The sequence below is a fragment of the Myxocyprinus asiaticus genome, chromosome 13 (genome assembly GCF_019703515.2).
Source record: "Myxocyprinus asiaticus isolate MX2 ecotype Aquarium Trade chromosome 13, UBuf_Myxa_2, whole genome shotgun sequence".
Lineage (NCBI taxonomy): Eukaryota > Metazoa > Chordata > Actinopteri > Cypriniformes > Catostomidae > Myxocyprinus > Myxocyprinus asiaticus.
In genome coordinates, this window is record NC_059356.1 from 39,940,946 (window position 1) to 39,952,671 (window position 11,726).

General features: G+C 37.1%; 1 protein-coding gene across 7 annotated transcripts in view; it reads left to right on the forward strand.

The window, feature by feature from the left end:
- The window catches only part of LOC127450871 (histone deacetylase 5-like), a 144,239-nt gene extending 132,669 nt beyond the window's left edge, over positions 1-11,570 (forward strand). For 3 of the 7 annotated variants that reach the window (XM_051715306.1, XM_051715308.1, XM_051715310.1), the window contains exons 21-25: positions 1,314-1,432; positions 1,736-1,872; positions 3,294-3,378; positions 3,525-3,681; positions 6,281-11,570. In XM_051715306.1, coding sequence (XP_051571266.1) covers positions 1,314-1,432; positions 1,736-1,872; positions 3,294-3,378; positions 3,525-3,681; positions 6,281-6,320 — 538 coding nt within the window. In that variant the 3' untranslated portion in view covers positions 6,321-11,570. The remainder of the gene's footprint in view (positions 1-1,313; positions 1,433-1,735; positions 1,873-3,293; positions 3,379-3,524; positions 3,682-6,280) is intronic. The other 4 variants (XM_051715311.1, XM_051715313.1, XM_051715307.1 and 1 more) reach the window with 2 other exon arrangements.
- The last annotated feature ends 156 nt before the right edge of the window (positions 11,571-11,726 follow it).

Here is an 11,726-nt window from a genome sequence, read left to right on the forward strand (position 1 = left end):
AATATGGTTCAGCATCAGTCAATATACAATGAAATTCTTACAGTAAATGAAAAGGTTAATGGAGTCAATGTTATGATTAAATCAACTCTAGATGTTATATCTCCAGTAAAAAGAAAAAAGAGAAGTTTAACTAAAGAAATGCCTTGGAGAAATGAGTGCACTTGTCACTTTAAGAGAGAATGCCGCAGAGCACAGCTTCTCTGGCGGAAAACAAAATTAACTGTTCACAGCAAATTTTACTGAATCACATTCGGGACTACAACAATGTGGTACATTCTGAACAGCAGTCATTTTATTCCAAGATTATTAATGAGAAGAAAAACAATCCCGGAGTGCTTTTTTCTACTAGAGATCGCCTTTTAAATCACCACACCTCAGATAGTTTACTTCAGCCCTCTGTATCAAAGTGTGATGAATTTGCATCATGTTTTGATCAGAAAATAGCTCATATCAGATTCAGTACTACGCACTATAGTAACATTGCACCCGGAGAAGAAGCAAATCCACCACAATTTACAATGAACGTCTAAAGGACAATTAATAAAGAACAGCTTTTGCAAATAATATGTCAGTTAAAGTGCTCTCTGGACCCTATTCCCATAAAAATTTTAAAGAAGTCACAGACTGCCTGACTGATGATGTTCTTGATGTTGTAAATTGCTCCTTAGAAACTGGTAATTTCCCAAAAATGTGGTTGTGTAACCACTACTTAAGAAAAGCAACCTAGATCCTACTGTTCTCAATTATTTTAGACCAATTTTACATATGTGACAAGGTTCTTTTAATGGTTTTTAAAGCACTTAATGCTTTAATACCGTCATTCATTTCTGACTGTTTATCAAATTATGTTCCAACTCGCAGTTTGAGGTCTTTCAATGCAGTATTTCTTACATACTGTAATATAAATCTTAAGAGATCTGGTGAAGCTGCTTTTAGCCATTATGCTGAAATACTTTACCAACTGAAATCAGACAAGCACCAAGCATTTACATTTTTAAAAATCATTTGAAGACATATCTTTTCAATCTAAATTTTGATTAATCTATTTTTGGTTTTTATTGATTATCATTATATTTAGTTTGTAGGTTTTTAATTTTGATTTCCCTACATTTGTTTTGATTCATTTTTTTTTCCATTATTATTTTTTTTATCTTTGTACTGTTTCATTTTTATTGTGATGATTTGTTTTACTTTCTCTGAAATGTTGAATTCTATGTTTTTATACTTCCAACTGTGAAACACTTTGAGCTGTATTTTATGTATGAAAGGTGCTACGCAAATAAAATGTATTATTATTATTATTGTGCTTGTAGAACGGTGGTGATGCCCATAGCCAATGAGTTCTCCCCAGATGTGGTGCTTGTGTCCGCGGGCTTTGATGCTGTAGAGGGCCACCAGTCACCCCTGGGTGGATACAATGTCACCGCCAAATGTAAGTTGCTTTACTCTAATTGCTGTACCAGCAGACGGGTGGCACACATGTTCACACATTTAAATCCCGTAATAGCTTGCATGGTTTGCATTTTACACATAAACGACTTTATATTTATCTGAAAATTCATTAATACCTGGACTTTTAATATATGACATCATATAGTTCGTACAGAACCAATAGCTTTAGATCTTTATTCTCCCTTCAAGCAATTTTGAGGTACTTGGGTCACCAGGTCAAATAATCAGGCCATCTGCTTGTTTATAGTTGATGAATTACCCAGCATGCTCTCTGCTCTTTGAGTAGGTTTCGGCCATCTCACTAAGCAGCTGATGAAGTTGGCTGGCGGCCGTGTGGTTCTGGCACTGGAGGGAGGTCACGACCTCACTGCCATCTGTGATGCATCTGAGTCCTGTGTGGCTGCGTTGCTCGGAGACGAGGTGCCCATCAAACAGTCAAACACATGCAAACAGTACATGATGGATACATATATTTTTATATATTCTTATATATATTTATATATTCAGTACTACCATGATTTTCATTCTCATCTTCAGGTTTCAGAGACCTCAAGGCCATTTTAATATCTCTGAAAAATGTCAGCTTGATAACATACTTCACATGTCAAAAACGCCAATTATATACGTTTGCCATCTCAGAGACCCCAGATATAAGACATGAATAAATGCTATGAATTTTAACATGTTAAGATTATCTGACTGGTGTACAGTATATATTTAACCCATGGTAGTACACTCCTATCAGTTGTTTAATTTTATTGTATATTTCTACATTTTGTTTTTGTTGGGGTCAGATGTTACTAGAATGGATACCAGTCACATTTCTGTAAAATGCATGGCTTATATGTGGTAAAACAAAGGCAGATGCTATTTGCACCCTGGTGCAGATAATGGTATATGCTATTTACACCCCAGTGCAAATAGTGGCAGATATTATTTACATCCATATTTAAATACTAGCATACAGTATATGGGCATCACAGCGTATTTAATGTGTTTATTTAGAGTCCCACAGACACCCTACAACAAACCCTAGCCCTAAGCCTAACCGTAACCTTCCCTTAGAAAAAAACAACCTAGGTTTTACTACAGTAACCATAGTTTTTACCATGGTATTTTGTAGTAAAATTATAGTAACCACAAAAATAACCATGGCTACTACAGTATATTACCACCATATTACTGTAGTAACACCATGGTTTATTGCGTTAAACCTATGGTTTCTGCCAAAAAACATGGTTACTACAATATTACTATAGTAATACAGTGATGCAATCTACACACAAGCGACGCTGAGCCGCGGGAGCAGAAAGGGAACAAGTGCGATCGACAGACCCCGCTTCTGGATCAAACCCTTCTCTGCACATCCCAACATTCACCAAGGCCAAATCACTGCGATGAAATCAACCTTTATATTAATTTTTATTTATTATTCTAAGTAGTATTAAAGGAAATATTAAGAGTGGAAACAGGAAAAAAGTGCAAATAGTCACTCTGTAAAACAAATTTGTCAAAGGGGGGTTTTGACTATGTCAGTGGAACTTGCTGAAATAAAAGAAGGGAAGATAAGAGATACATTTTAAAATTACTATTATTGTTTTTAAGCATACATTATTGGGCACTCCGAACATAAAACAGTAAAGTCAATCTGAACAGAACATGTAAAATAAGTAAAAAGATTAAAAATTAACATATTACAGTTATTTAATGCTGTTCCTATGGCTGAAATAAACACTACTTGGTTTGAAAAGTACTTGGCAGATAATTCCAGTAAATGTGTTGATAAATGCTGATAATGTGTGATCAGTTGTGTTATGAGTGTTATTTTGTGCCTTTTGCAGTTGGATCCTTTACCACTGACAGTCCTTCAACAGAAACCGTGTCCAAAGGCCACAGCCTCTCTAGAGAGAGTAATTGAGATTCAGAGTAAGTGAGAAAAGGAAGCATGATGGTGTAACTATACATTTCATTTTATATTCACTTTATATTCATTCATTTTAAATAGAAGTCCAAATGAGAACAATTGAAAACAATTATACCAGTTCCAAATTCTCTCTTCTCTAAATGTGCAGGTAAGCACTGGACGTCTCTGCTGAGCTTGGCTCCTACAGTGGGTCAGTCTCTATTGGACGCTCAGAAACGGGAGAAGGACGAGGCAGACACTTTGACCGCTATGGCCTCTCTCACTGTGGACAACGATCAGACAACCACCTCCACAGAAACCAGCAGGTACTGCAACTTAAGTGAGACAACATCCATGCTGAAGGAAAAACATCTTAAACCAGCTTAAGGTGCTTTGCTGGTCTTAGCCATTTACCAAGCTGGTTTCCGCTGGTCTGGCATGGTGGTTTTAGAAGGGTTATGGGCTTGGAAACAATCTGGTTGGCCAGCTTAAATAGCTGAACATCATCTTAAAGTGCTTTGCTGGTCTTAGCTGGCCACCACTCTAGTTTCCACTGGTCAGGCTAGTCTGAATTATTTTTTTTATTTTTTTGGGTTGTGGGTTTGTAAACCAGCTGGTCGACCAGCTTAAATAGCTGATCACCAGCTTCAGGTGTTTTCTTGGTCTAAGCTGATCACTGTGCTGGTTTCTTCTGGTCAGACTGGTCTGGATTGGTGGTTTTAGAGTGGTTGTGGACATGAAAACCAGCTGGCTGACTAGCTAAAATAGCTGAAGAGTAGCTTAAGGTGCTTTACTGGTCTTAACTGGCCACCATGCTGGTTTCCACAGGTCAGGCTGGTCTGAATTGGTGGTTTTAGTGGGGTTTTGGGTTTGTAAACCAGCTGGCTGACCAGTTAAAATAGCTGAACACCATCTTAAGGTGCTTTGCTGGTCTCAGCTGGCCACCAGACTGGTTTCCACAGGTCAGGCTGGTCTGGCTTAATGGTTTTAGATAGGATTTGGGCTTGGAAACAAGCTGGTTACCCTGTTTAAATCACTAAACATCAGCTTAAAAAAATGCTTTGCTGGTCTTAGCTGGCCACTAAACTAGTTTCCACTGGTCAGGCTGGTCTGGATTGGTAGTTTTAGTGGAGTATCTGTAAAGCAGCTGGCCGGCCAGCTGAAATAGCTGAACTCCAGCTTAAAGTGCGTTACTGGTCTTAGCTGGCCATCAAGATAGTTTCCACTGGTCAAGCTGATCTGGATTGGTAGTTTTAGTGGAGGATCTGTAAACCAGCTGGCCTCCCAGCTAAAATAGCTGAACTCCAGCTTAAAGTGCGTTACTGGTCTTAGCTGGACATCAAGCTGGTTTCCAGTAGACAGCCTGGTCTGGACTGGTGGTTTTAGTTGGGTTTTAGGTATGGAAACCAGCTAGCAGACCAGCTTAAATAGCTGATCACCATCTTAAGGTGCTTTGCTGGTCTTAGCTGGCCACCAAGCTGGTTTCCATAGCTCCTGCTGGTCTGGATTGGTGGTTTTAGAGGGGTTTTGGGCTTGGAAAGAAGTTGGCTGACAAGCTAAAATAGCAGAACACCATCTTAAAATGCTTTACTGGTCTTAGCTGGCCACCAAGCTGGTTTTCACTGGTCAGGCTGGTCTGGATTGGTGGTTTTAGTGGGGTTTTGGACTTGGAGACCAGCTGGCCGATGAGTTAAAATAGCTGAACACCAGCTTAAGGTCCGTTGCTGGTCTTAGCTGGCCACCAAGATGGTTTCCACTGGTCATCCTGGTGTGAATTGGTGGTTTTAGTGGGGTTTTGGACTAGGAGACCAGCTGGCCGACAGCTTAAATAGCTGAACATCAGCTTAAAGGGACAGTTCACCCAAAAATGAAAATTCTCTCATGATTTACTCACCCCGGTGGTTAAATCCATGTGTTCAGACATGATATGATAGGTGTGGATGAGAAACAGATCATTAAGTCATTTCTTTATCATAAATTATCCTCCCTGCCCAGAAGGGGCAATATGCATGAAGAATGTGAATCACCAAATACAGAAGAAGGAGAATGTGAAAGTGAAGTGGAGATTGACTGAGCAGGGAGGAGAATTTATAGTAAAAAAGGACTTAAATATTGATCTGTTTCTCACCCACACCTATCATATCGCTTCAGATTATATGGATTTAACCAATGGAGTCATCTGGAGTACATTTTTATGTTGCCCTTATGTGGAATGGAGCTTCAAAATGTTGGCACCCATTAATTTGCATTGTATGGACCTACAGAGCTGAGGTATTCTAAAAATCTTCATGTTCTGCTGAAGAAAGAAATTCAAACACATCTGGGATGGCATGAGGGTGAGTAAATGATAAGAATTTTCATTTTTGGGTGAATTAACCCTTTAAGTTGCTCTGTTGATCTTAGTTCACCACCAAGCTGGTGTCCACACCACAAGTCAGTCTGGTCTAGATTGGTGGTTTTAATGGCTTTTGGACCTGAGACCAGCTGGCCGACCAGCTAAAATATCTGAACACCATCTTGGCCAGGTCTGGAGACCAGCTAAACTAGCTTAAACCAGCAAACTTTCTTGGGCTGGTTGAAGCTGCTGGGTTTTTTTTTTTTTTTCAGCAGGGTGGTACAATGCTTATCTCATACCTAACATCAACTGCCACATAAAGAAGTTTGCTTAGTCTTTTCAAGACAAAAGAATGAGAAAATTAGGACCAGCAGTCCATCCCATCGGCGTCGCCAGGTCATTTTTCCGGGGCTTCAGCCCCGAATGTAATTTTAAATGAAGCTACGCAATAATACTGCTACACCTACCCCACCCCCCCACCCCCGCTCCCGCTAAGCCCCGAACCTCCTCAAGTCCTAGAAATGCCCCTGGTCCATCCTAGTGATAAATATAACCAATCAGTAACCATCAACCAATTTTTTCTCCCCCAGATCAGCAGAGGAACCAATGGAGGAGGAGCCTGTGTTGTAGATGAGTGTACAGTACGTCACTGCTCCAATCTTCTTGTCCACGCCTGCTCGGCACTGGTCACCCTGAAGTCACGCCTCATGATCATCCTCCCAGCTCTTTGATTGGCTTCCTTGGTCCTTCACTCATTTCCAGGTGCTTGACAGACACGTTCACAGCCTGCCCACTTTCGCTTTCCTGAGGTTAAAACATAGCAAATCGCTGCCAAAAGGGGACAACAAAAGCATGATGGGTAAAAACAGGACCACTTCCGGTGAGGATTGTGCAGCTAACTGCTGGATAGGCCGAATAATGGAGAACAATTTGGAGAGAGGCCTTTGTTTTTATTTTCTCTCATTTGTTTGGACTGGGGACGTAAAGAAGAAAATGCAAAAAAATAGAAGAGGAGGAACGGGAAAGGACAGCATATTCTGAGGGGCTGCAAAAAGCTTTGTTTTCTGTACAAAGTATAAGAAATGTATAAAGTTCTAAAAAAGCCAACAAGCAGCAAAAATATTTCAGCACAAAACACAAATGTACACTCATTCGCAAGAACACTGTTGAACCCAATGTTCCGATCATGTTGATACACCGTCTTTTGCAGACAAGTATACTCGTTTACACTACTGTGTTGATTATTTGGTATACTTGTTCATGTGTATAATATCCTGTTATGAAAAGCACACAAACATCCAAGAAATATATATATAAATATACATACATATATATAAGCATATATATATGTAGTTTTGTGTGTACGGTATACACATTTTAACATACAAAAAAATATATAAATACTTTATATCCCCTTTACTGAACATTTGTTATCAGCTGTGGTTGTACAGAAAAGAACCTGGAGTCTTTTGTGGAAATGGAAGATGATGGTTAGCCTTTTTTCCCAAAAATTATCTTCACATTTGTTTCTCTCTCAGAGAAAACAGTACTTTTTTAGAACACATGGCATTGCTATAACACGTTAGCACATAAACATAAAACGAAAATAATGGCGACCCATCCATTTTTCGAGAAAAGTTGTAAAAAACGGATTTTCAGTGTGTCTGTCTTAACCTTCAGTGGAGAATGCCGATAGACACATAATGGTAATGTTTCCAGAACTTGGTGCCTTTTATACTAAGTAAAATATTTAAAACACCAATACGTAACAAATCACAAATCCTCAGACTTAACGTTCATTGATTTGCTTGTTTTTCAAATTGCCTTAATTTTTTAAAGAATGCAAATTTTAGCCATGACAATGGAGAGCACAAAAATCATTCTTCTGCCCCATTTTCTTTTCGCTTCTACTTTCGCATTGTTTTTTTCTTTCTCATTGTTTATTTCTGAGGATGTACATGTTGAGTTCTTGGTAAAAGTTTTTGTTACAATTTTCTTTTCTTTTTTTTTTTTTCTTTTTTTACTATTTACGAAAGAATGAACGAAAGAAATTCAACGATTGTTTTATTTATCAGTCCTGTGCCGTAGACTAGCGCAAGACATGATTGTTTGGAAACACTGACGATGTTATGACCAACTTCTTAATTTTTCTTCTTCTCCTTTTTTTTTTTTTTTTACATCACCTTCCTTTGTATTTTATTTGTTTGGGTCCCCTACTCGTCAGCTTTTTTATTTTCTTTATTTACATTGGCGAGAGAGTGTTAGTGGTGACTTTTTTACTGAAAAACATTTCCTTTTTTTTTGTACAAAAAATGTAAAAGAAAACTATAAGAGTATCAGTGTTAATTTTGTCATTTGATTTTAAGTATTCTCTTATAAAGAATGTACAGTGTGGTACAGATGCTCCTAATATTACCGATGATGTTGAGTTATGTCAATGTGCAGTGCATTTTGCATTGCTGTTTTTCAGTATTTCTTGTTTTTTCAGGATTTAAGGATTATTTTGTTTTTGTTTTTCTGGCAATAAGAATGACTACCACTTTTTTAACACTAATATATTCTGCAAAGCTATTGGTTACATTTTCATCATCTTTTGATATAGCTTTTATGCTATTGATATGGTTATTTTGCACCACACTAATAGTAATCGTTCATAACTGTTGACCATTTGTCGTCTAAAAGCCCTATGCTGGTTAATCACTTCTGCACTTGTGGGTGAAATTCAATTGCTTCTTTATAATGCTGAAATAATAACGTAATCTATCATAACATTTTCACTGTGTAATAACGTAGCTTTTTGGGGGGCCAAATTCCACTGCATGGATTTTATCCACTGCATCCTTTAGACAGCGAAGAATACAAATGTATTTAATTCTTTGATGACATCATCTTCCTAGGTGTCCTTCTGTTTAACAGTGTTAAAGAAGCATCATAACTTGGTCTCAGAGGTGACAATGTTTTTTTTTTTTTTTCGGATTGCCACTATAAGAATTGAATGGCGAGTTGTTTTAGTTAGACTGAACTGGGTCTAAAGCACTATCTTGCACTATTTCTATCCTGTAGGTCCAAACCCAGCCAAACATTTTCAGTTCTCAGACCCAAATTTCGAGGCATTAAACGCAATGCAGAGTGAATTAACACAGCAAATATGTTTCAATTGAGTGTGAACTCTCTCGTCAACGTTTTGCGCTCTCAGCGTTTTCTTTGTGTATTTTCATTGATGAACTGATGTTGATGTTGAAACGTCAAAAATTCAATGCGCATTTCTTGACTCCACTTTCGTTTGATTGATTTATTTAGAGTCAGAAATGTGTTTGAAGGTTCCGTTGGTTTTGGATCTCATGACAAAATTAGGTATATGCATATTGTCTGTTCTCTTAGACAGCCTCTGGGCAATAACTTACATTTTTATATATCGCGCATCACAACAGTGATCGAAGAAAACTGGCCAGTTTTTCGCAACAAACAGTCCTCAACGAAGAGCCATGTTAGCAACATCATCTAATGAAGTATTTACAAAACTGTTTTGCTGTCTGTTAAAACACTAACATTAGCTTAAGCTGTTCATTCCGTCTTAAAAAGTCTCTTGTCAGTTGCTGCATATCTTTAGCATGCAAACGATTTTATTGACTTCTCTTGGTGGGCTTTGGTTAGGACAAACATCCGCCTTTTGCATGGAAAAAACTGCATTGAGGTTAAAGAGGTTGGCTTGTCGGACAGGAAACTAAACACTTTGTGAAAAAATTAGGCTAAAGCTAGCCTCTGTACTTAGATGCTGTAATATACACTAAGAGAATTTCCCTCTTCTGTGTGGCTATGGAATGTTCTGTCTGCAACAGGAACTACTGTGATCAGGTTTTGTCATTTTTGGATGTGGATCACCAACCATTTGTGTAGTTTTGTATTTTCACCCTATATGGTCTCAAACAGTATATTGAATGTGCAGTTGGTGGTAAAAGCTTTTTCTCTGTTTCTTTTTCTTTCTTTTAATTTTTTGGATAAATCAGCAGACGTGTTGGTTCCTTTTTTGAGACCTAAACCTTCTCCTTTGGTGTGTTGGATTAAGCAATACTTAAAGAGGGGAAATAATCGATAAGATGTAATACAGTATGATGCTTGGCTTTATTGAACAAGGCACTTGGGAAGCGGGATGTTTTTCCAGCATGGTCTCTTTCGCAATGATCTTTACACAAAGAAAACAAATATGTCAACAACGTGAACAGGGCTTTACGATGGACACCGAGAAACCTCTGTATGTGTAAAAGACATCAGCGTTCACCATGGAAGATGGCTTTACTGTCTCTGCCACATATTTTCCTGTTCAGTACATATGTATATTTATTGATAATTCACCTGTTGTGTATATGTAGTGACCTATGATCGTGAAGGTTCAAAGAGTGCTTGTATATTTTTTGACTTTTTGAAAGAGAGGTTGTGTCTCCTTCACTGTCCCTTCATTTCTTTGCTGTTCGACATCACTCGTTGTGATTGGGTGTTTCGATTTGTGAGGTCTTTTAACTTTAAATTTTCTATATCTTTTTTTTCTCTCTCTCTCTCTCTCTTTCTTGTCTATCTTCTGGTCATATTGATATGCAGAAGTTCTGAAATCATCAAAGCACATTCCCTGATTTATTGTGTTCTTTCAATGCTTTCATGTTGCGACAATACAAAGGTGTGTATACTAACTGCTACACACGTGTATATAGGGTGCATATATGTGTACACATGTGCAATACACGCTATTTGAGCAATCTATTACTGTGACTATTAATCATTAAAAATTGCTGTCCCTTTGAATCCTCCTGTTTTGTTTATCAGAAAATTATTGATTGTGTAAGAGTTCACACACAGAGCAACTTTTTGGCAACTGTTGCTAAGCAACACTGCTTAAAGTGTTAAACATTGGAAAATTGGTTTATGAAGTGGTGATTTTAATGTCTTTGTTGTACTCAGTCTAACACTTTATTTTCTTTCAGTGTTGTCTGCCAATGTACAGGGTTGGGAGGGTTAATTTTGAAAGTTATTCCACTACAGATTACAGATTACATGTTGTAAAATGTAATTTGTAATGTATTTCGTTAGATTACTCAAGGTTAGTAACATATTCTAAATACTTTGGATTACTTCTTCAGCACTGGTAGATTTTTTCACTTGTTTTGACTATAAAAACTCTGCCAGTACAGTAAGACAAAATACACGTTAAAAATACATTCTCTGAAAAACCTAAATATCTTATGCAGTGTTGTTTCTAAAACAAGATAAATCAAATTGATCTTGTTTTAAGGATTTTTAGATATTTTTACAGGAAAACAATACAACAATTATCATCAAGAATATGATTTTTGCCCTAATATCAAAGGTCTTACTAGAAAAAAAGAAATTATGATCCAGCGTGAATTTTCTTGATAAAAAAAATATGATCTTGCCTGGTAACCTGTGCATGTAAAATGGCTAGAAATAGCATTTTAGCTTAGCGTAAAGCTGACAATTTACACAAGGTTTATTTCTATTTCTTCTGCTCCAAACTTACTTCAAACTTACTTCTCTGTCTGCTCGTATGAATGTAACACATCATAAGAAAGTGTTTCACCGCTGTTCAAATGCACTTTGGATCGCATCATTTATATGGATAAATGTTTTCAATCTGAAAGGACTAAATGTTAAATGAAACAAATGACAATAAAATGCAAAGTAATCTCTTCAGTAATCAAAATACTTTTTGAATGTAACTGTATTCTAATTACCAATGATTTAAATAGTAACTGTAGTGGAATACAGTTACTTATATTTTGAATTTTAAATACGTAATCCCGTTACATGTATTCCGTTACTCCCCAACCCTGCCAATGTATGATATTTGTCATAAAATTGGTTATAAAATCAATGCATGGATGTTTGCTAAGACATCATTTTATTTTAAAGCAAAACACATCCAGATTAAAGCGCTTAGGAAATATGAGATTTTTTCAAATGTTGTAAAGTTTTTAAGTATTCATCAGATTTAAAGGAATATTCATTAATACAAGTTAAGCTTAA